Source organism: Rhinolophus sinicus, chromosome 13, assembly GCF_057876585.1.
Source record: "Rhinolophus sinicus isolate RSI-liver-muscle chromosome 13, RSI-T2T, whole genome shotgun sequence".
In the NCBI taxonomy this organism is placed as follows: Eukaryota; Metazoa; Chordata; class Mammalia; order Chiroptera; family Rhinolophidae; genus Rhinolophus; species Rhinolophus sinicus.
In genome coordinates, this window is record NC_142513.1 from 45004818 (window position 1) to 45026476 (window position 21659).

Consider the following 21659-nt stretch of genomic DNA (forward strand, 5'->3'; position numbering starts at 1 on the left):
TCCATTTGGGGGTTGATGTGAGCAGATTCTAATCCTTCATACAGTTCTACTGCTGATCCACCCTCCCAGCCCCACGTGGGTGACGGTGAGGGAGCACCGCTGACCATTTTAAAGTTATATTTCTATGATTGGCATTTAAGGAATGTGTGCTGTACCTTAGTAAGAAATATTGCTTCATTTGTTTCATGTTTGTACATTACTTGATTATTAATAAGCCGGCTTGATTTTCCATGTTTTTTTACTTATCATATTTATGCTTTTCAGAATTGTCCCTTATGTCCTGTGTCTATATATAATAAGCTAAACCATATGAAATTGTCATTTTTGTGGGTCAGAATGGTCAAATAATATATGGATTATCCTAATATCTTTAGGAACTTAATGTTTTATTCATGTTTTAATAACATTTTTCTTGTTACAAAGTGTTCTGCTTATTATAACATGCTTAAGAAATATAAAAATAAGGGCAGCTGGTTAGCTCAGTTGGTTAGAGTGTGGTACTAATAACACCAAGGTTGCTGGTTCAATCCCTACATGGGCCACTGTGAGCTGTGCCATCCTTAAAATATATATACATATATATATATATATTTTTTTTTCCCACATATATATATGTGGAAACGTAAATGTATAATACCATAAAATCATCCCTTACTATTTTATTGTACTTTTTCTCTTTTTCTTATCTCTTTTTAAAATATATTTCCCCCCTGAAAGTTGCAGAATTTTCTTGGTAGAACTATTAAGAGGCATAAGTGAATTATTATATGCATAGTGACCAATAAGTATGTTTGTTATTAACATTATAAACAGCTTTTATCCTGCCCTGATATTTTATCAACTATACACTTCTTTTGCTATTAAATATTCTTTAGAAATGTGACTATTTCATATTGTGCCATATAAATACTTTATAATTTAGCAAATTATTATTTTGTTGGATATTTTAGGTTATTTTCTTTTCTGTTCTTATATAAACAATACTCTGATGAACTCATATCTTTGTAGCGTTTTTTCCTTTAGTATAAGGAATTTCTGTTAAGCATTTCATGTATGTGAAATAACTAGGTCAGGTAATTAAAATCTCTTAAAATTTCTTAGACAAAGTGCCCTCCAGAAACATTTCTCAATTGTCACTTCCTCCAGGAATGTCTGAGATTTCCCTTCTCTGGGAGGCTTAATTAGCAGTGAAAGTTTTTATTCTTAATAATTTGGCAGTCACAAATAATACCTCTTGGTTTTAATGTGAACATTGTTTAGATGGTTGTTGACCATATATCTTTCTTCTTTTGTGATTTGTTTACTAACATCTTATTTTTATTGGAGTTTCCATTTTTTGTTATGTTTGTGAGGAAAAAACCAGGCTTATATGTAAAGAGAAAAATTAAAATTTATATTTGCCAAAATACTAATAATGATTTTTTAGGTAGTGAAATTTTAGATGGTTTTCGTTCTCTTTATACTTGTCCTTTTTCCTGATTATTCTGTAATAGATTTTTTTTTTCATACAGAGCGAAGAAATTCTGTTTTTTATGAATGAAGGAGTACTGGCTCTTGTAACATGTTCCTGGCCTCTGCTACAAAGGTGGAGCTGGTTCCTCCCAGTCCCACTTAAACCTGAGAGGACCCTGGATGCCCTTTGCCCACACGCCCAGCTCCTACCCTGCACCTGGGCCACACTGCCTGGGATCGCAACAGTGTGAGGTGTGACAGTAATAGTGTACCATTGTTGTTTTTTCCCCCTGGCATGTCCAGCCTGCTATGGGATGGATGAAGAAGAAGAGAACCACTATGTTTCACAGCTCAAAGAAGTCTATAGCAGCTGTGACACCACTGGGACAGGCTTTCTGGACCGGGAGGAACTGACCCAACTTTGCCTTAAGCTTCATCTGGAAAAGCAGCTGCCCATCCTTTTGCAAACACTTCTTGGAAATGACCACTTTTCAAGGGTGGGTATTTGACTTCATTCTCACAAAGAAAAGCACAGAGTACTATAGTTGGCCATTACAAGCATTTGATAAATATCAGTTATCAGTCAAATAAAGATACTCATCAAAGGAAAGTTATTAGGAAATGGGATGTTTTTCCTTCTTATGGAACTCCTAAATTATAGAAAGAGTTTTCTTAGGATGACGTTTTTAGTGTAGTAACTTCCAGAGATTTTGTTTTGTTTTTCTGGGAAGATGTTTGATTGAATTGTTGGCTCGGTTCAGGGGGTTATGGTATCGGTGGGTGGCAGGTGGTTCACAAAAACACAGAGCTGGATCTGTTGGCAGTTCACACACTGGTAAGTCATTCAGAGACTGGCAGCTTCAAAGTACTTCAACGGTAGATTGTCTTATAAAATTACACAGGTTGAAATTGATCTGGCAGTTGGACAAAATTGCAAACTACTCTGAAGGAATAAAGGATTCCCGTGTTCAGAAGTGTTCAGTGATTTCATATAGGCCAGATATGAACTCTTTCTCTCTAGAAAATTCAAGGTGATATGAATAGTGATCTAGAAATTTTCCTGATAGAAACACCAAAATGCATCTCCTGCCTTGTTCCTAATTCTTGAATGTGTCCAGATGGTAACATGTTAGTGCTAATGACAGTGCCTGTTATCTTGTCATCTTAACTTAGAAGGGAGAGTGACTTTTTTCCCACAGAACTCAATAAAAACTATTTTCATTTTGAATGAGAAAAAAAATCCAGCCTGCAGATTTTTCTGAATTGGCTCTTGGCCAAAAACAAATGAAGAAAAACAAACCAAAAAAATCCTTACTACTAGCATAGGGAGAGAATCCAGGCAAATTCGACCTCTTGTTACTTCCCCAAAGCACCCACTTCCCTGTGTTGCTAATGCTTGTGAGAAGGGTATTACTACTCCTTCGTAGAGAACTCTGAGTCAATTAAACTGACCATACCTTTTCTGTCTCTTTATTCTATTCCTTTTTTTTTTTTTTTTTTTACTTAAAAGGCAGATTGTTTTTTGATAGATTGTTCTAGCCCCTCTTGCTATCACCTGGAATTGTATTTGGGACCTAGATGAACAAAAATCAGATCGTTTGGGTTTTTGGTGTTGTGTGAGTCCCTTATATATTTTGGATATTAACCCTTTATTGAGTGTATCATTTTCAGATATCTCCTCCCAATCATTGGGTTGTCTTTTCATTTTGTTGATGGTTTCCTTCTCTGTGAAAAACCTTTTAGTTTGTTATATTCCCATTTTTTTATGTTCTCTTTTGTTGCCCTTGCCTGAGGAGACATATCCAAAAAGATACTGCTAAAAACAATGTCAGAGTTCACGGCCTATGTTTTCCTCTAGGAGTATTATGATTTCAGTTCTTACGTTTCAGTCTTTAATCCATTTTGAGTTTATTTTTTTATATGGTGTAAGAAAATTTCATTTTTTGCATGTATCTGTCTACTTTTCTCAACACCACTTATTAAAGAGACTGTCTTTACCCCATTGTATATTCTTGCCTCCTTTGTTGTATATTATTGACCATATAAAGCAAGGATTATTTCTGGGCTCTATTCTGTGGATCTATATATCTGTTTTTATGTTAGTACCATACTGTTTTGATTATTGTAGCTTGGTAGTGTAGTTTGATATCATTGGTATTTTAATAGTGATTGCATTGGATCCATATATTGATTTAGGTAGTTAAGTACATTTTAACAATATTAATTCTTCCAATCCATGAGCATGGCATATCCTTCCGTTTATGTGTATCCTCTTAAATTTCTTTCTGCAATTTCTTAGTTTTCAGAGTTAGGGTCTTTCACCTCTTTGAATTTTTTTTTTTAGGTATTTAATGCTTTTTGATGCGATTATAAATGGTACTATTTTCTTAATTTTTCCTATTCATTCAGTATTGGTGTACAGAAACTCCACAGGTTTCTATATATTGATATTTGTATCCTGGAACTTTATTGAATTCATTTATTAGTTCTCATCGTTTTTTGGTGGAGTCGTTAGGGTTTTCTCTATATAGTATCATGTCATCTGCAAATAGTGTGAGTTTCTTCCTCGCTCTCTCTCTCTCCCTCCCTCCCTCCCTCCCTCCCTCCCTCCTTTCCTTCCTTCCTTCCTTCCTTCCTTCCTTCCTTCCTTCCTTCCTTCCTTCCTTTATTTCTTTTTCTTGTCTGAGTGCTGTGGCTAGGGCTTCCAATACTATGTTGAATAGAAGTGGCGAGAATGGACATCCTTGTCATGTTCTTGATCTTAAAGGAAAAGCTTTCAGCTTTTTACCGTTGAGTATGATATTAGCTATGGGTTTGTCATATGTGGGCTTTATTATGTTGAGCTATGTTCCTTCTGTACCCACTTTGTTGAGAGTTTTTGGGATATTGAATCTTGTCAGATTCTTTCTCTGCATCTATTGAGATGATCATATGATTTTTATTTTGTATTTTGTTAATGTGATGTATCACATTCATTGATTTATGGATATTGAACCATCCTTGTATCCCTGAGATAAATCCCACTTGGTTATGGTGTATAATCCTTTTAATATATTGTTGAATTGAGTTTGTTAATATTTTGTTGAGAATTTTTGCATCTATGTTCATTAAGGATATTGGCCTGTAATTTTTGTTTTGTTCTTTGTCTGGTTTTGGAATCAGGGTAACGCTGGCTTCATCGAATGAGTTTGGAAGTGTTCCTTCCTGTTCAATTTTTTAAAAAATAGTTTAAAAACAATAGGTATTAATTTTTTTAAAGTTTGATAGAACTCACCTGTGAAGCTGTCTGGTCCTGTGTTTGTGTTTGTTGGGAAAGTTTTTGTTTTGTTTTTGTTTTTAGTAGTGCTTCCATTTCTGTGAGTAATAGATCTGTTTAGATTTTGTATTTCTTCCTGGTTCAGTCTTGGAAGGTTCCACACTTCTAGAACTATATCAATTTCTTCTAGATTGCCAAATGTGTTGGCATATGATTATTTGTAGTATTACTTAATGATTCTTTGTGTATTTCTGTAGTGTTGGTTGTGACTTCTGTTTTATTTATTATTTTGTTTATTTGGGCTCTGTTTTCTTGATAAGTTTTGCTAAAGGTTTGTCAATTTTATCCTTTTAATGAACCAGCTCTTAGTTTTATTGATCTTTTCTGTTTGTTTTTTTGTTGTTTGTTTTTTAATTTCTTTTTCACTCTGCTCTTAATTCTTCCCTTCCCTCTGTTTACTTTGGGTTTGTTTGTTCTTCTTTTTCCAGTTCCTTTAGGTATAAAGTGAGATTGTTTATTTGGGATGTTTTTGTTTCTTGAGGTGGGCCTCTATAGCTATGAACATCTTTCTCAGAACTGCTTTTGCTGCATCCCATAAATTTTGAAAAGTTGTTTTTTCATTTTCATTTGTCTGAAGGTAGTTTTTTATTTCCTACTTGACCCATTGGTTATTTAGTAGCGTGTTGTTTAGTCTCCATGTATTTGTGTTTTTTCCAGTTTTCTTTCTTAGTTGATGTCCAGTTTCATGCCATTGTGGTTGGAAATGATGCTTGATATGATTTCCACCTTGCTGAATTTATTGAGGCTTCTTTTCTGGCCTAACATGTGATCTATCCTGGATAATGTTCCATGTGTATTTGGGAAAAAATGTGTCTTTTTGCATGTTTGGGATGAAATGTTCTATAAATGTCTATTATAATAGTTGCTCTCGTGTATGTGACACTTAAGGCCACTACTTTCTTATTAATTTTCTGTCTGGATGATTTATCCATTGATGTGAGTGGGGTATTAAAATTCTCTATTATTGAATTATTGTGACTTTCTCCTTTATGTCTGTGGGGACAGAGCCCCAGAAAGTAGTTTACAGGCTCTCGGCCTGACGTGGAAGGGTGCTGGCTCGGGTGGTGAATGGCCGTCGGCTGTGCCCGGTTAGCCAATTGGCCGCTGGTATAAAAGCTGCCACTACTGAGGATTGCCGAGGAGCCGAGCAGAGCCGAAGAGAGCGGAAGAGGAGAGCCGAGAGAGAGGAACAGAGGAGAGAGTGGAGAAGAGTCGTCGGTCGGTCGGTTGGCGGAAAAGCGGACGGCAGGTCGGTGTCCGGTGGACCCAGCCTCCAGTGAGACCGTGGTGGTATGACTCCCCTACCTGTGGCTCCGTGGGTGTTCCTTGTTGGCCTCACCGTATCCTGCGTTCTTATGTGGGGAGCGGGACCAGAGACCCCGCAGGCCACCCCGCACGACAAATGGCGCAGCGAGCAGGGTACGGTGCCGGCCAAAACCTACTGAAGCATGGTGGAGCGGTTTGTGCGTGTGAGAGCCCAGCTTCGGAACGCCCATGAGGAGCGACACCGGAAACGGGAGGCGCGGTCTGCCTGGGAGACTCAAGCCTCCAGCTGACACATCACCCTCTTGGCCATGGACGGCATTGCGTTCATTTTGGTAATCTGCTGCGGCCTTAAGCTCCGAGGGTTGTGGACATCTTATACCGAGATCTCCACCCACTCAGACACCTGGCACGGTGAGCAAGATTCCGACCAGGTAGCAATGGCGTCTGATTCTGGGCAGGAGGATGTGTGGCCCCCACACAGTATATGGTGTTCGGTGGCCACTGTTCTCAGGAGTTGGACCCCTAAGGAGGGGTGGGAGGACATGGACGGCTCTCCGGCCAGCGTGGAGAGGGCCCTGCAGGCTCTGGCTGAGCGGTTGCCGGAGGAGGAGAAGGCTACAGCCGGCCGCGTGGGCTGGATGGTCCTCACGGCTTTGAGTCTCAACACGGAAAATGTGCTTAATGCAAGGGCCCAGGTGCCTGACCAGGTGTCCCGGTTGGACGCGCTGGAAGCCCGGGTCCGCCTGTTAGAACAGGGGCCCCAAGGTGGAGACTCTGAGGCAGAGGCGGAGGAAGCAAGTAGAGACAATGTAGCTCCCAACCCCCAAGCCCGGCCAATCTTGAAGCAAAGGGTAAAACGTGAGCAACCTTTGGGCCCTGGGGGCATTGCTGCCGGCAAGCCAGCTGTGACTGAGTTCACAACCTACACCCCATACACTCCCACTGAGTTGCAGGAGCTGGGGAGGCAGTACAGACAGCGCCCTGGAGAGCCGGTCTCGGCTTGGCTACTACGTTTATGGGATGAGGGAGCAGACAGCATTCTCTGCTCCCCAGGCGAGATGGAAAAGCTAGCCTTCGTGACAGTGCATCCGTCCCTGCGACAAAGGTTACAAAACTGCCATAGATTGGCCAACAACCAGGGCAACCATTCTCTAATGCAGTGGCTCACGGCTGCGGTACGCACAGTATGGGAACAGGCTGGCGAGCTGCCAGACCCTGTGAGTCAGTGGCAGTCATATACAGAACTTATGCAAATAATCCGTGAAATGGGTATGAGACATGCTATTTTTAACCTCAACATGCAGGGCCCAGATGACAAGCTTTTTACTGCCAGCATGAGAGATCTGGTTTTGGATACTGCACCTGCGAGTGCTTTTGGATCCTTGGTTGCTATTCTTACACTGTATGTAGGGGGGCAGATCCATGAAGTTACAACTGCCATGGCCACCCTAGGGGATGTTGAAAGCCGGAGGCAAAGGAAGTTAAGACCTCGGAAGTTAAGACAGGAGGTCCGCACAGTTAAGACCTGGAAGCCCAAACCAAAGGTAAAGGGGCGAGGTCGCGGGCCTCAGAGAGTAACACGCACACAGATGTGGCGTGATCTCGTGGCAGCAAGGGTCGATAGGAAGAAAATAGACCGACAACCCAATGCACTCCTGCTTGAACTTTGGAAACGGCTGCGTCCGGAACAACAATTCTGGAGAAGCATAAAGGAGGAGTCTGGGAAAGCGCGACCCATGTCCCTCCAGGACTTCATGCAGCCGCTTGAGGCTGACCCCTGGCAGCTTGATTAGGGGTGGGGCCAAGGTACCCGGTCAGAGGGGACGAGCAGGGACCGGAGGCCCCACATGGAACTGTCCATACATTGGTCCCCTTCGATGTACTGAGGGTTTTGGCTCTAGTTGACACTGGCGCCAACTGCAGTCTCGTTTATGGGAATCCAGAACTGTTCCCTGGACCAGCACTCTGCATTGATGGCTACGGGGGAAAAACTGTGACTGTGAAAGCCATTTCCTTACCACTGGGTATAGGAAAATTTCCTCCTCATACCTACAAGGTTTATGTCTCCCCGGTTCCGGAATATATTCTAGGGGTGGACGTGCTACATGGCCTCAGCTTACAGACGTCGGTAGGAGAGTTCCGTCTCCGGATCCGGGTGGTGAAAGCGGTGACACGCGGGCATGCTCACCACCCTCCTCAAGCATTGCCACAGCCCTGGTGCGTGGTTACAGTGCGACAGTACCGCCTGCCAGGAGGACAGGAGGAGATTGGTTGTACAATATTGGAATTGGAGAAGGCACATATTGTGAGGCCAACGCACAGTCCCTTTAACTCCCCAGTATGGCCTGTCAAGAAGCCAGATGGGACCTGGCGAATGACTGTGGACTATAGGGAGTTAAATAAGGTGACGCCACCCTTGCACGCTGCAGTGCCTTCAATTCATGATTTAATGGATCGTCTGACTGTCCGCCTGGGGACATATCACTATGTAGTGGACTTGGCCAATGCTTTTTTCTCCATTGACATTGCACCCGAGTGTCAAGAGCAGTTTGCTTTTACGTGGGATGGGCGTCAGTGGACTTTTCAAGTCCTTCCGCAAGGATACTTGCACAGCCCCACTATCTGCCACGAGCTTGTGGCCCAGGATTTGGCACAGTGGGATCACCCATCCTCTGTGGCCTTGTTTCATTATGTTGATGACATTCTGTTAACCTCAGATTCTCTTTCTGATTTAGAGCAAGCAGCTCCCTCTCTTCTCCGCCACCTGAAGTCACGTGGCTGGGCGGTGAACGAAGAAAATGTCCAAGGCCCTGGCTTATCCGTCAAGTTTTTGGGTGTTGTATGGTCGGGTAAGACAAAGGTTATACCTGAGGCAATCATTGATAAGATACAAGCCTTTCCCCGGCCGACCAAGGTCTCCCAACTGCAGACATATTTGGGACTGCTAGGACACTGGCGGGCGTTTCTACCCCATTTAGCACAAATGGCAAGGCCCTTGTACAATATGATAAAAAAGGGGGCCTCATGGGATTGGACTGAGGCTATAGAGCAAGCCTTCGTTGCCACGAAACGGGCAGTGCAGCAGGAACAGGCTCTGCAAGTAGTGGACCCAGGCCACCCATTTGAAGTTGATGTTCACGTAACCCAAGAGGGGTACGGATGGCGCCTCTGGCAACGGCAGGAGCGTCTCTGGTTGCCAGTGGGATTTTGGTCCCAATTATGGAAAGGAGCAGAGGTCTGCTACTCTCTAATAGAGAAACAGCTGGCTGCTGTGTATGCAGCCCTGGTGGCCACAGAAGCCATCACAGGAACAGCACGCGTGTTGGTTCGAACAACGTATCCTGTCCAGGGGTGAGTCCGTACATGGACCCAGGGACCCAAAACGGGGGTGGCAACAGACCACCACCCTCGCCAAGTGGGGTGCCTACTTGGAGCAACGTAGCACCCTTAGTTCAAGCCCTTTGAGCACAGAGCTACAACAGGTCCTGGGGCCTGTGGAGCTTGTAGCCCAGGCTGAGCCAAGTGCTCTGCCTAGAGGGGAGGACTTGGAGCCCTCGCCCTACAAAGAAGGACAGTCCCCAGTACCTAAGGATGCCTGGTTTACCGATGGTTCTAGCCGAGGGGCTGCAGCTGTTTGGACGGCTATTGGTGTGCAGCCCAAAACAGACACCATTTGGTTTGATACTGGGACGGGCCAGATTAGTCAGTGGGCTGAATTACGGGCTGTGTGGATGATAATTAGCCACGAGCCTGGGCCCCTAGTTATTTGCACTGACAGCTGGGCGGTGTTCCGGGGCCTAACGTTGTGGCTCCCTACATGGAAACACCAAAACTGGTTGGTGGGACACCGTCCACTGTGGGGTCAAGCCATGTGGCAGGACCTCTGGGACCTAGGGCAGAGAAAGGAGGTGACCTTAATGCATGTCACAGGTCACTCCCCCTTAATGTCCCCAGGTAATGATGAAGCAGACACCCTAGCACGGGTACGATGGTTAGAGTGGGCTCCTGCCACTGATGTGGCCCACTGGCTGCATAGGAAATTGCAGCACGCTGGAAGCCGAACCATGTGGCAGGTGAGCAGACTCTGGGGCCTGCCTTTGAAATGGCAGAAGATAGCAGATGCCTGCTATGACTGTGCCGTCTGTGCCCAGGACAGCCCCCAAAGGCGGAGGCTCCCCTGGGAGACACAGCAGATTACGCGAGGGAGAGTGCCCCTCACTCGCTGGCAAGTGGATTACATTGGACCCCTGCCTAAGGCCCGCAATGCAAAATACGCATTTACAGCAGTGGACACTGCTACGGGGTTGATGTGTGCTTGGCCCTGTCCGGCTGCGGATCAGCGGCATACATTGGTCGCCCTTACACGGCTGTGCGCCCTCTATGGGCGTCCCCAAGTCATCGAAAGTGACAGGGGTACCCATTTTACGGGGTAAGAAGTGCAGCGCTGGGCTGCCAGAATGGACATGCAATTGTTGTTTCACACCCCGTACAATCCACAAGCAGCTGGCATGATTGAATGCTATAATGGCCTTTTGAAGCAAGGTCTCCGGGTGTCAAAACACCCTCCCACGATGCGTGACTGGGCCTCGCGTCTATGGGACGTCCTGAGAGTCCTGAATGAGAGACCACGGAAGGGAGGGCCCACACCAGTAGAAGCTCTGCTACATCGAACGGCTGCTCCCATTCAATTACAAGTTACCACAAGAGAGACTCTGTTAAAGCCAGGCTACGGCAGAAATGGGAACATTTTGCTACCAGCACCCACATGCTTGAAAGCAGGGGAACGGCAGCAATGGACTTGGCCCTGGCAGGTGAAAAGCCCTCACTGTCAGTGGTTAGGTCTGATAGCCGCATTGGGGGCCGGTTTGACTCATGATTTGCAAGTGACGCCAGGGGTGGTGGCCGAGTGGCCACCGCAAGTGACTGTAGTATACAGAGGTTCCGATACCGGGATGATTTTGCGAGGAAACTATGTGCTCTCACTATGGCCTATTATGGTGTCCCCTGTTCTGTTACATGTTGAAACTATGCAAGGGACCCCAAGTACTGCCATAAAGGTCTGGTACCACAAACCGGGAAAGGTGCCAGTGGCAGCGACCCTCCTTTCCCAGGACAAAAAGCTAGCATGTATCCTCCCAGATGGGAGGGATTTGCCATTGTTGGTTCCTAAGACTACCGTTTCTTTTTGTCCGTAGGTGTCAGTAGGCTAATACGGCACAGGCACCCTCGCGGAAGACGCTTGTCATGTAGATTGTGAGGCGAGACCCTGTAGGGGTGGAGTGTGGGGACAGAGCCCCAGAAAGTAGTTTACAGGCTCTCGGCCTCACGTGAAGGGGTACTGGCTCGGGTGGTGAATGGCCGTCGGCTGTGGCTGATTGGCCGTCGGCTGTGGCCGGTTAGCCAATTGGCCGCTGGTATAACTGCTGTGACTTCGGAGGATTGCCGAGGAGCCGAGCAGAGCCAAAGAGAGCGGAAGAGGAGGGCCGAGGAGAGCGGAAGAGGAGAGCCGAGAGAGAGGAACAGAGGAGAGAGTGGAGAAGAGTCATCGGTCGGTTGGCGGAAAAGCAGGTCGGCGTCCGGTGGGCCCTGCCTCCAGTGAGACCGTGGTGGTATGGCTCCCCTACCTGTGGCTCTGTGGATGTTCCTTGTTGGCCTCACCGTATCCTGCGTTCTTATGTGGGGAGCGGGACCAGAGACCCCGCAGGCCGCCCCGCACAACAAATGGCAGAGCGAGCAGGGTCTCCCACACGATAATGTCCATTATTTGTTTTATATGTTTAGGTGTTCTTGTGTTGGTTGCGTAGATATTTACAATTGTTACATCTTCTTGTATCAGCCCCTTTCTCATTATGTAATGTCCGTCTTTGTCTGTTTTTACATTCTTTGTTTTAAAGTCTATTTTGTCTTATAGAGTATTGCTACCCCAGCTCTCTTTTCATTTCTGTTTTCAGGGAATATCTTTTTCCACCTGTGCACTTTGAGTGCGTATGTGTCTTTCAATTTGAAGTGAGTCTCTTTTAAGCGTCATACAGATGGGTCATGTTTTTTAATCCCTTCAGCCACCCTATGTCTTTGTATTGGCGTGTTTAATCCATTTACATTTAAAGTAATTGATAAGTATATACTTATTGTCATTTTGTTCATTGTTTTTGTTGATTTTGTAGTTCTCTTCTGTTCCTTTCTTTTTGTCTTGATCCTTTCCCTTATGGTTTGCTAGGGTTTTTTAGTGTTTTGTTTGGTGTCCTTTTTCTTTATTCTTTGTATATGTCCTTTGTAGGTTTCTGGGTTTTGGTTACCATAAATTTATGTACATCATTCTGTATCTATAGCAGTCTATTTTAAGGTGATAGGCATTTAAGTTCAACTATATTACAAAAGGACTACATTTGTATTACCCCCTCCACACTTTGTTTTTGAATGTCTGATTTGCTCTATTTGTTAAATATTTGACCTCACCTGTGAGATTTTTTTCACCTGTCTCATATTTTCTTATTTCTAGTTACTGCTTTTTTGTTTAAAGAAGAACCTTTAACATTTCTTGTAAAGCTGGTTTAATGATGATGGACTCCTTTAGTTTTTATTTGTCCAGTAAGCTTTTTATCTCTCCTTCATTTCTGAATGGTGACCTTTCTGTGTAAATTATTCTAGGTTGTAGATTCCTTTATCTCAGCTATTTAAAGACATCCTAACACTGCCTTCTGGCCTGTAAGGTTGCTGCTGCGAAATCATCTGATATCCTTATAGGGATTCCTTTGCAGGTAACTAGTCATTTTCCTCTTGCCTTCAAGATTATCTCTTTATCTTTAACTTTTGCCATTTTAATTACAGTATGTCTTAGTGTGGGTCTCTTTGGATATATCTTGTTTGGAACTCTCTGTGTTTCCTGGACCTGGATGTTTTGTTTCCTTTTCCAGATTAGGAAAGTTTTCAGCCATTCTTCCAATAAAGTTTCTGTTCCTTTTTTCTCTTTCTTCTCCTTTAGGCATCTCTATATTGTGAATGTTAGTGTACTTGATGTTGTCCCAGAAGTACCCTAAACTATCCTTATTAAAAAATATTCTTTTTTCTTTTTGCTGTTCTGATTGGTTGCTTTCCACTAGGATGTCTTCAGGTTGCCGATCTGTTACTCTGTGTTAGCTAATCTGCTGTTGATTTATTCTAGTGTATTATTGTATGCTTCAGCTCTGCTTGGTTCTTTATTATGCTTTCTAACTCTTTGTTGAAGTTCTCCCTATTCCACTCTCAAGTTTGGTGAGCATCCTCATGACTGTTTTTTTCAATTCTTTATCAGGTAAATTACTTATCTCTGCTTTGTTAGGTCCTCCCCTCCCCCCCCAGGGGGGGCGGTGATTTTTCTTGTACCTTCATGCAAGAGATATTCTTCTGTCTTTTAATTTTGTTCACCTTTCTATGTTTGTTTATATGAATTAGACAAAATACCCAAATTTGAAAAAGTGGTCTTGTGTAGAAGCAACCTCTTTGTAGGCTGTTTGCTGGGTGGTTTGGGGAGGCCATTTGGAGCCAAGCAGGTGTCCAAGGCATCTGGGAACATCAGTGTACTGTGCTGTAGTAGCCCCGGGAGGGGAGGCCAGGTTCATGTAGTAATGCCTTGTTGATCCTGCTTGCTCCCTTTATTTAGATCCAAAATAAGCTCTGGGCAGTGTGGCTAGGAATGCACTCTGACGATCTTGCAGGTAGGCCAGAGCACCTAGATAAAGCCTCGACCTGCCCTATGGAAGTGGAGGGGTTTGTAAACAGTGGTGCTCAGTGGCACCTCCAATCCTGGAGAAATCATGCAGGTCCTAGAGGGCTCCCACAGTTTTCCAGCCTTCTCTATTTGGTCTCTTTCTCTCATTTACTGTTCAGAAGCTGTTCAGTCAGCCCTCAGTTGTTTCTCAGGAATAAATTGCTCTATGTATAGATGTATATTTCATTGTGCTCGTGAGAGTGGGTGAGTTTGGCATCCTCCTATGTGGCCACCATCTTGGACCTCTTACTATTTTTAAAAATCTTAAGTACATTTTTGAAAAAAATGAAATGAATATTCTTAATGCAAAAGGCAACAATAAGATATTTCCATCTTAGGAAAAAAGAAAAGGTTGATGGATTATGTGTTTATTTTGTTGAAAGTGATATTGATCTCTTAAATTCACACAGGTTAACTTTGAGGAGTTTAAGGAAGGTTTTGTGGCAGTGTTGTCATCAGATGCTGGTGTTGGTCCCTCAGATGAAGACAGTAGTTCTTTGGAATCAGGTAACAAGAGTTCCTCCTCTCGCCTTTAGTTTAGATTCATTTACTACCTTCTGAAGTATAATACTCTGATTGAGGAACCTAGCAGGCCTGAGACTAAATTTTAACCCCACTCTATCACTACCGAGCTGTGACAACTGGGACAAAACATTTCCGTTTTTTCTTTTATTTCCTTATTTGTAAAATAGTTTTGTAAGGTAAAAACCCTGTTGTTTTCTTTTAAACTGCACACAATACTCTGAATAATACTAGCAATCTGGTCACCAGATGTGTGGTAGTTTTTCCCACACCAACCAATTCTCTGACTCCAGCTGGGTGCCCTACAATTCAATTCTGATATGATCCACCTGGAGATACTATGTTTCCCCGAAAATAAGACCGTGTCTTATATTAATTTTTGCTCCAAAAGACGCATTAGGGCGTATTTTCAGGGGATGTCTTATTTTTTCATGTATAACAATCTACATTTATTCAAATACAGTTATGTCATCTTGTTCTGGAACATTGTCATAAAGTACTAAATGCATTCGTCTGGCTGACGATCTTAACTGGGGCTTATTTTCTGGGTAGGTCTTATTTTCAGGGAAACACGGTAGTGTCAGATTCCACAGGTTGAAGGCTCAGTCCAATTAGTCCTCCACTTCAGATGCTGATTGTAAGTCCAGGTTGTCACCTGTGCTTTGGACCAACAGCTATGAGTCAGAGGTTCCCACAACCCTCTCCTCAGGTTTGACTAATTTACTAGGGCAGTTTCCAGAACTCAGAGTAACATTTTACTCACTATATCACTGGTTTTTTAATAAAAGTGTATAACTCAGGAATAACCAGAAGAAAGAGATGCACAGGATGAGGTATAGGGAAAGGGAGCAAAGCTTTTGTGCCCTCTCCACGTGCGCCACTATCCCCCATGGGTTGTTCACCAACCCAGAAGCTCTCCAAACCCCATCTGTTGTGCGGGAGACCCTGCTCGCTGCGCCATTTGTCGTGCGCGGAGGCCTTCTCACCCCGCCATCTTTCAGGCGGGGCGGCCTGCGGGGTCTCTGCTCCCGCTCCCCACACAAGAACGCAGGATATGGTGAGGCCGAAAAGGAACACCCACGGAGCCATAGGTAGGGGAGTCATACCACCACGGTCTCACTGGAGGCTGGGCCCACCGGATGCCGACCTGCCGTCCGCTTTTCCGCCAATCGATCGACCGACGACTCTCCTCCACTCTCTCCTCTGTTCCTCTCTCGGCTCTCTTCTTCCGCTCTCTCCTCTGTTCCTCTCTCCTCAGCTCTCCTCTTCCGCTCTACTCGGCTGTGCTCAGCTCCTCGGCAATCCTCGGCAATTCTCCGTAGCCGCAGTAGTTATACCAGCGGCCAATTGGCTAACCGGCCACAGCCAACGGCCAATCAGCCACAGCCGACGGCCATTCACCACCCGAGCCAGTACCCCTTCACGTGAGGCCGAGAGCCTGTAAACTACTTTCTGGGGCTCTGTCCCCACACTCCACCCCTACAGGGTCTCGCCTCACAATCTACGCGACAAGCGTCTTTCGCGAGGGTCCCTGTGCCGTATTAGCCTACTGACACCTACGGACAAAAAGAAACGGTAGTCTTAGGAACCAACAATGGCAAATCCCTTCCATCTGGGAGGATACATGCTAGCTTTTTGTCCTGGAAAAGGAGGGTCGCTGCCACTGGCACCTTTCCCGGTTTGTGGTACCAGACCTTTATGGCAGTACTTGGGGTCCCTTGCATAGTTTCAACATGTAACAGAACAGGGGACCCCATAATAGGCCATAGTGAGAGCACATAGTTTCCTCGCAAAATCATCCCGGTATCGGGACCTCTGTATACTACAGTCACTTGCGGTGGCCACTCAGCCACCACCCCTGGTGTCACTTGCAAATCATGAGTCAAACCGGCCCCCAATGCGGCTATCAGACCCAACCACCGACAGTGGGGGCTTTTGACCTGCTAGGGCCAAGTCCATTGCTGCCGTTCCCCTGCTTTTAAGCATGTGGGTGCTGGTAGCAAAATGTTCCCATTTCTGCCATAGCCTGGCTTTAAGAGTCTCACATTAAATCATGAATTGAAGGCACTGCAGCGTGCAAGGGTGGCGTCACCTTATTTAACTCCCTATAGTCCACAGTCATTCACCAGGTCCCATCTGGCTTCTTGACAGGCCATACTGGGGAGTTAAAGGGACTGTGCGTTGGCCTCACTATATGTGCCTTTTCCAATTCCAATATTGTACGACCAATCTCCTCCTGTCCTCCTGGCAGGCGATACTGTCGCACTGTAACCATGCGCCAGGGCTGTGGCAACGCTTGAGGAGGGTGTGAGCATGCCCGCGTGTCACCGCTTTCACCACCCGGATCCGGAGACGGAACTCTCCTACCGACGTCTCTAAGCTGAGGCCATGTAGCACGTCCACCCCTAGAATATACTCCGGAACGGGGGAGACATAAACCTTGTAGGTACGAGGAGGGAGCCTTCCTATACCCAGTGGTAAGGAAACGGCTTTCACAGTCACAGTTTTTTCCCCGTAGCCATCAATGCAGACTGCTGGTCCGGGGAACAGTTCTGGTTTCCCATAAACGAGACTGCAGTCAGCACCAGTGTCAACTAGAGCCAAAACCCTCTGTACATTCGAAGGGGACCAATGTATGGACAGTTCCACGTGGGGCCTCCGGTCCCTGCTCGTCCCCTCTGACCGGGTACCTTGGCCCCACCCCTAATCAAGCTGCAAGGAGTCGGCCTCAAGCGGCTACATGAAGTCCTGGAGGGACATGGGTCGCGCTTTCCCAGACTCCTCCTTTATGTTTCTCCGGAATTGTTGTTCCGGACGCAACTGTTTCCAAAGTTCAAGCAGGAGTGCATTGGGTTGCTGGTCTATTTTTTCCTGATCAACCCCTGCTGCCACGAGATCACGCCACATCTGTGCGCGTGTTACTCTCTGAGGCCCGCGACCTCGCCACTTTACCTTTGGTGTGGGCTTCCAGGTCTCAACTGTGCGGACCTCTTGTCTTAACTTCCTTCGCCTCCGGCTTTCAACATCCCCTAGGGTGGCCATGGCAGTTGTAACTTCATGGATCCGTCACCCTACATACGGTGTAAGAATAGCAACCAAGGATCCAAAAGCACTCGCAGGTGCAGTGTCCAAAACCAGATCTCTCATGCTGGCAGTAAAAAGCTCATCATCTGGGCCCTGCATGTTGAGGTTAAAAATAGCATGTCTCATACCCATTTCACGGATTATTTGCGTAAGTTCTATATATGACTGCCACTGACTCACAGTGTCTGGCAGCTCGCCAGCCTGTCCCCATACGGTGCGTACCGCAGCCGTGAGCCACGCCATTAGAGAATGGTTGCCTTGGTTGTTGGCCAACCTATGGCAGTTTTGTAACCTTTGTCGCAGGGACGGATGCACTGTCATGAAGGCTAGCTTTTCCATCTCGCCTGGGGAGCAGAGGATGTTGTCTGCTCCCTCATCCCATAAACGTAATAGCCAAGCTGCTACTGGCTCTCCAGGGCGCTGTCTGTACCGCCTCCCCAGCTCCTGCAACTCAGTGGGAGTGTATGGGGTGTAGGTTGTGAACTCAGTCACAGCTGGGTTGCCAGCAGCAACGCCCCTGGGGCCCAAAGGTTGCTCATGCTTTACCTTGTGCTTCATGATGGGCCGGGCTTGGGGGTTGGGAGGTACATTTTCTCCACTTGCTTCCTCTGCCTCAGAGTCTCCACCTTGGGGCCCCTGTTCTAACAGGCGGACCCGGGCTTCCAGCGCGTCCAACCGGGACACCTGGTCAGGCACCTGGGCCCTTGCATTAAGCACATTTTCCGTGTTGAGACTCAAAGCCGTGAGGAACATCCAGCCCACGCGGCCGGCTGTAGCCTTCTCCTCCTCCGGCAACTGCTCAGCCAGAGCCTTTAGGGCCCTCTCCATGCTGGCCGGAGAGCCGTCCATGTCCTCCCACCCCTCCTTGGGGGTCCAACTCCTGAGAACAGTGGCCACTGGACACCACACACTGTGTGGGGGCCACACGTCCTCCTGCCCAGAGTCAGACTCCATTCCTACCTGGTCGGAATCTTGCTCACCGTGGCAGGTGTCTGAGTGGGTGGAGGCCTCCTTGTAAGCTATCCACAAGCTTCGGATCCTAAGGCCGCAGCAGACCAACAAAAGGAGGACACCGCCTTCTATGCCCAAGAAGGTGGTGTGCCAGCTGGAGGCTCGAGTCTCCCAGGGAGACCGCGCCTCCCATTCCCGGTGTCGCTCCTCATGGGCCTCCCGAAGCTGGGCTCTCACATGAACAAACCGCTCCACCATGCTTCGGTAGGTTTTGGCTGGCACCGTACCCTGCCCACTGCGCCATTTCTCGTGCAGGGAGGCCTGCAGGGTCTCTGGTCCCGCTCCCCACATAACGCAGGATATGGTGAGGCCAAAAAGGAACACCCACGGAGCCATAGGTAGGGGAGTCATACCACTACGGTCTCACTGGAGGCTGGGTTCACTGGACGTGCGACCTGCTGTCCGTTTTGTCTGCAACCCACCGACGACTCTCTTTCACTCTCCTCCGTAGCCGCAGCAGTTATATTAGCGGCTAATTGGCTAACTGGCTACAGCTGACGGCCAATCAGCCACAGCTGACGGCCATCTACTACCCGAGCCAGCACTCCTCCACGTGAGGCTGAGAGCCTGTAAACTACTTTCTGGGGCTCTGTCCCCACACCATCCCATCACAGTTGATGGCCATTTACTACCTGAGCCAGCACCTGTCTATGTGAGGCCAAGAGCCTGGAAACTGCTTTCTGGGGCTCTGTCCCCACAACTTTGTTACTCCTTTCCTATAAATAAAAATGCACATGGGACAGAGCCCAGAAAGTAGTTTCCAGGCTCTTGGCCTCACATAGACAGGTGCTAGCTCAGGTAGTAAATGGCCATCAATGTGATTGGATGGCCATCAGCTGTGGCTAGTTGTCCATCAGCTGTAACCAGTGAGCCATTGGCCACTAATATAACTGCTGTGGCTACGCTAGCAGGAAAATGGAGGCTAGCAAGAGGATGGTGGCTGAGCTGACGAGCGGATTGCAGAGAGGAGGATGCCGCCAGCGAGAATATAGTGGTATGTCTCCCCTACTTATGGCTCCGTGGGTGTTCCTTTTTGGCCTCACCATATCCTGCGTTCTCTTGTGGGGAGTGGGATAAGAGACCCCGCATGCCTCCCCGCACGACAGCACACCAAGAAGACACAACAGGTGTCCAGGGTTTGGCTCAGCAGGTGTACTGTCCTGTCTTCTAGGGCCACTGAGGTGTCATGTCTTGTGCTCTGCAGACCCTGTAGGGTGCAGGATTGGGGATTGGGCTGTGCCTGCACTGAAATATGGTTACTGTCCTTTCCACCCTGAAAAGGTATGACTCTTGTGATTCTGTGGGTAGTGGAAAGCTGTCCCATTCATTTTACTGTCATTCCTCTGCCCCTGTTTCTGTCCTGACTTGCCACATGGACACTCTTTTCTAGAGTAGCATTTCTCCCTATTGGAAGGAGGGACACAATAGGTTTCTGGACTGTTTTGTTGTTGTTTTTGTTGTTGTTGTTTGTTTTGAGAGCATTGGGGAATATTATGAAAAGAACATTGGACAACTCATTACTCTAAGGAGAGTGGTGACTGGCTGGCAACAATGGAGAAGTGGGGTCAGCATCAAGGACAGGGTGGAACTCCAGACATGGACTAGGGGTCAACTAAGAAGGGGAGGTGGAAGGAAGGAAAATCAAGCCTGGGAACCAGAAACACATGCTGGTTGCTAAATCTTCATGTGTGCCAATGAGCGGGCTGAATCCAGGAAGTGACAATGGGTGTGGACAAAGGGGCCAGGGCTCTCCTTTTGCTGAGTCTGAGGGGGTCTCATAATTCAGGGGGGCATGCCAGAGCTCCCCTCTTGAGTTTTCTGCACCTGGTTTTCCCACAATTTCCCCCTTATCACGTGGCATGAAAATCCCTCATCTAATACCCCTCAAGGGGGAAAAAGGAGGATTCTTCCCCAACCACAGATATCAGCTAGCAGCCTCCCTATAAATAGAAACCAGAATGAGATACAAGAGCCTTTATTCATTGGTCCCTCATTCACCCTTTCAGCAACTCTCTATTGAGAGGCTTTCTCCATGTTTGTAGTTCACCCCTTGTGAACACTGGCAAGTTTGCTCATGGATTCTCTTGTTTTCCCTCTGCTGACTTAAACACTTTGCCCTTCTCTTCAGGACGTCCCATGAACTCTGTCATATGGTGAGAGTTCTTTGGGCCAGATCCTGTCAATGCCTGTTATGCCAGGGTGATTAGTAATAGTGCCTTTGATTACCTCAAAACGTCCCACTGGGGTGAGAAATTATATAGTCAACCTGCATATTGTCAGCTGCCTTAAATGTCACGCTGTCACTTCATATTCTGCATATCCCATGTGGAACTGAGCATCCTCCTCCTGGAAACTCATCCCACATTCCCAGGATGGACCTAGGCTGTGGACCAGCTGTTTGGGGCATGAAGGAAAGAAATGTGGTGGCACTTGAGTTTAAGGAGCATGATTTCTGTTGGGGTGAGGCCCAAGACACATTTGCAGTGAAATGCTCCTTGTTTTCCTGGCCTGGCCTTGTCTCACTGGGCCCTATCCCTTTCTCTCCAACTGGCCCATTCTGATTGCTTCCCTCTGACCCCATATCCTGTCCTGGCTGCTGCCCATTTCTCCACCCCCTGTCTGTCTCCTGCCTGCCAGGATTCTGCATAGAGTCAGTGTGTTGTCTTCTCTACCTGAGAGTTCCCAGCTGCTCTGTGCAGACGTGGACTGGTAAGGGGGAAGAAGGAAGTGCAAGAGATTATTAAGGTTTAGAGAGTTCTCATGAATTCTTAAGCTAAAATCCATGCCTGCCTGTGCCCCAGACTTTAGACCCACATGAAGCCTGAGCCTCTGAAGCTGTATCTGAGGTCTGTGCCCTCCCGTATATACCCCCCAGTCCAGTGGGATGGGGTCCTAGAGTGAGCAAGGTGGAAAGTGACCTTCCTGTCTCTAGAGCAGTATATTGTTGAATTATTGGAAGTTTTTATTTCTTTGCATAAGAGAAATTTTTTAAAAGCTAGATTTTGTATTATATAAACAAAGCAAAATATGTTTGAAGAAATTTAAACATCATGTAGAGTTTAGAGTGGAAAGTCCGTTTCCCAGCCTATCTTCCTTAGTTGCTTGCTGCCCCCAGAGAATACGATAACTGCTGTTAACTATTCCCTGTGTTCTTCCAGACATTTTCTGTGTGCATAAAAGTGTGTCCATCCATGCAAAATATACTCTGACCTTCTTAAAGTGCATCTCAGTGGCATGCATGGGCCCAGAGGTTGCTTTAAA

General features: G+C 46.5%; 1 protein-coding gene across 5 annotated transcripts in view; it reads left to right on the forward strand.

Moving 5' to 3' along the window:
- The window catches only part of NINL (ninein like), a 203231-nt gene that overhangs the window by 85277 nt on the left and 96295 nt on the right, over positions 1-21659 (forward strand). For 4 of the 5 annotated variants that reach the window (XM_074317996.2, XM_074317999.2, XM_074318000.2 and 1 more), the window contains exons 2-3: positions 1756-1949; positions 14192-14288. In XM_074317996.2, the coding sequence (XP_074174097.1) occupies positions 1767-1949; positions 14192-14288 (280 nt within the window). In that variant the 5' untranslated portion in view covers positions 1756-1766. Of the gene's footprint in view, positions 1-1511; positions 1950-14191; positions 14289-21659 lie in introns of all 5 variants that reach the window. The other variant, XM_074317997.2, reaches the window with a different exon arrangement.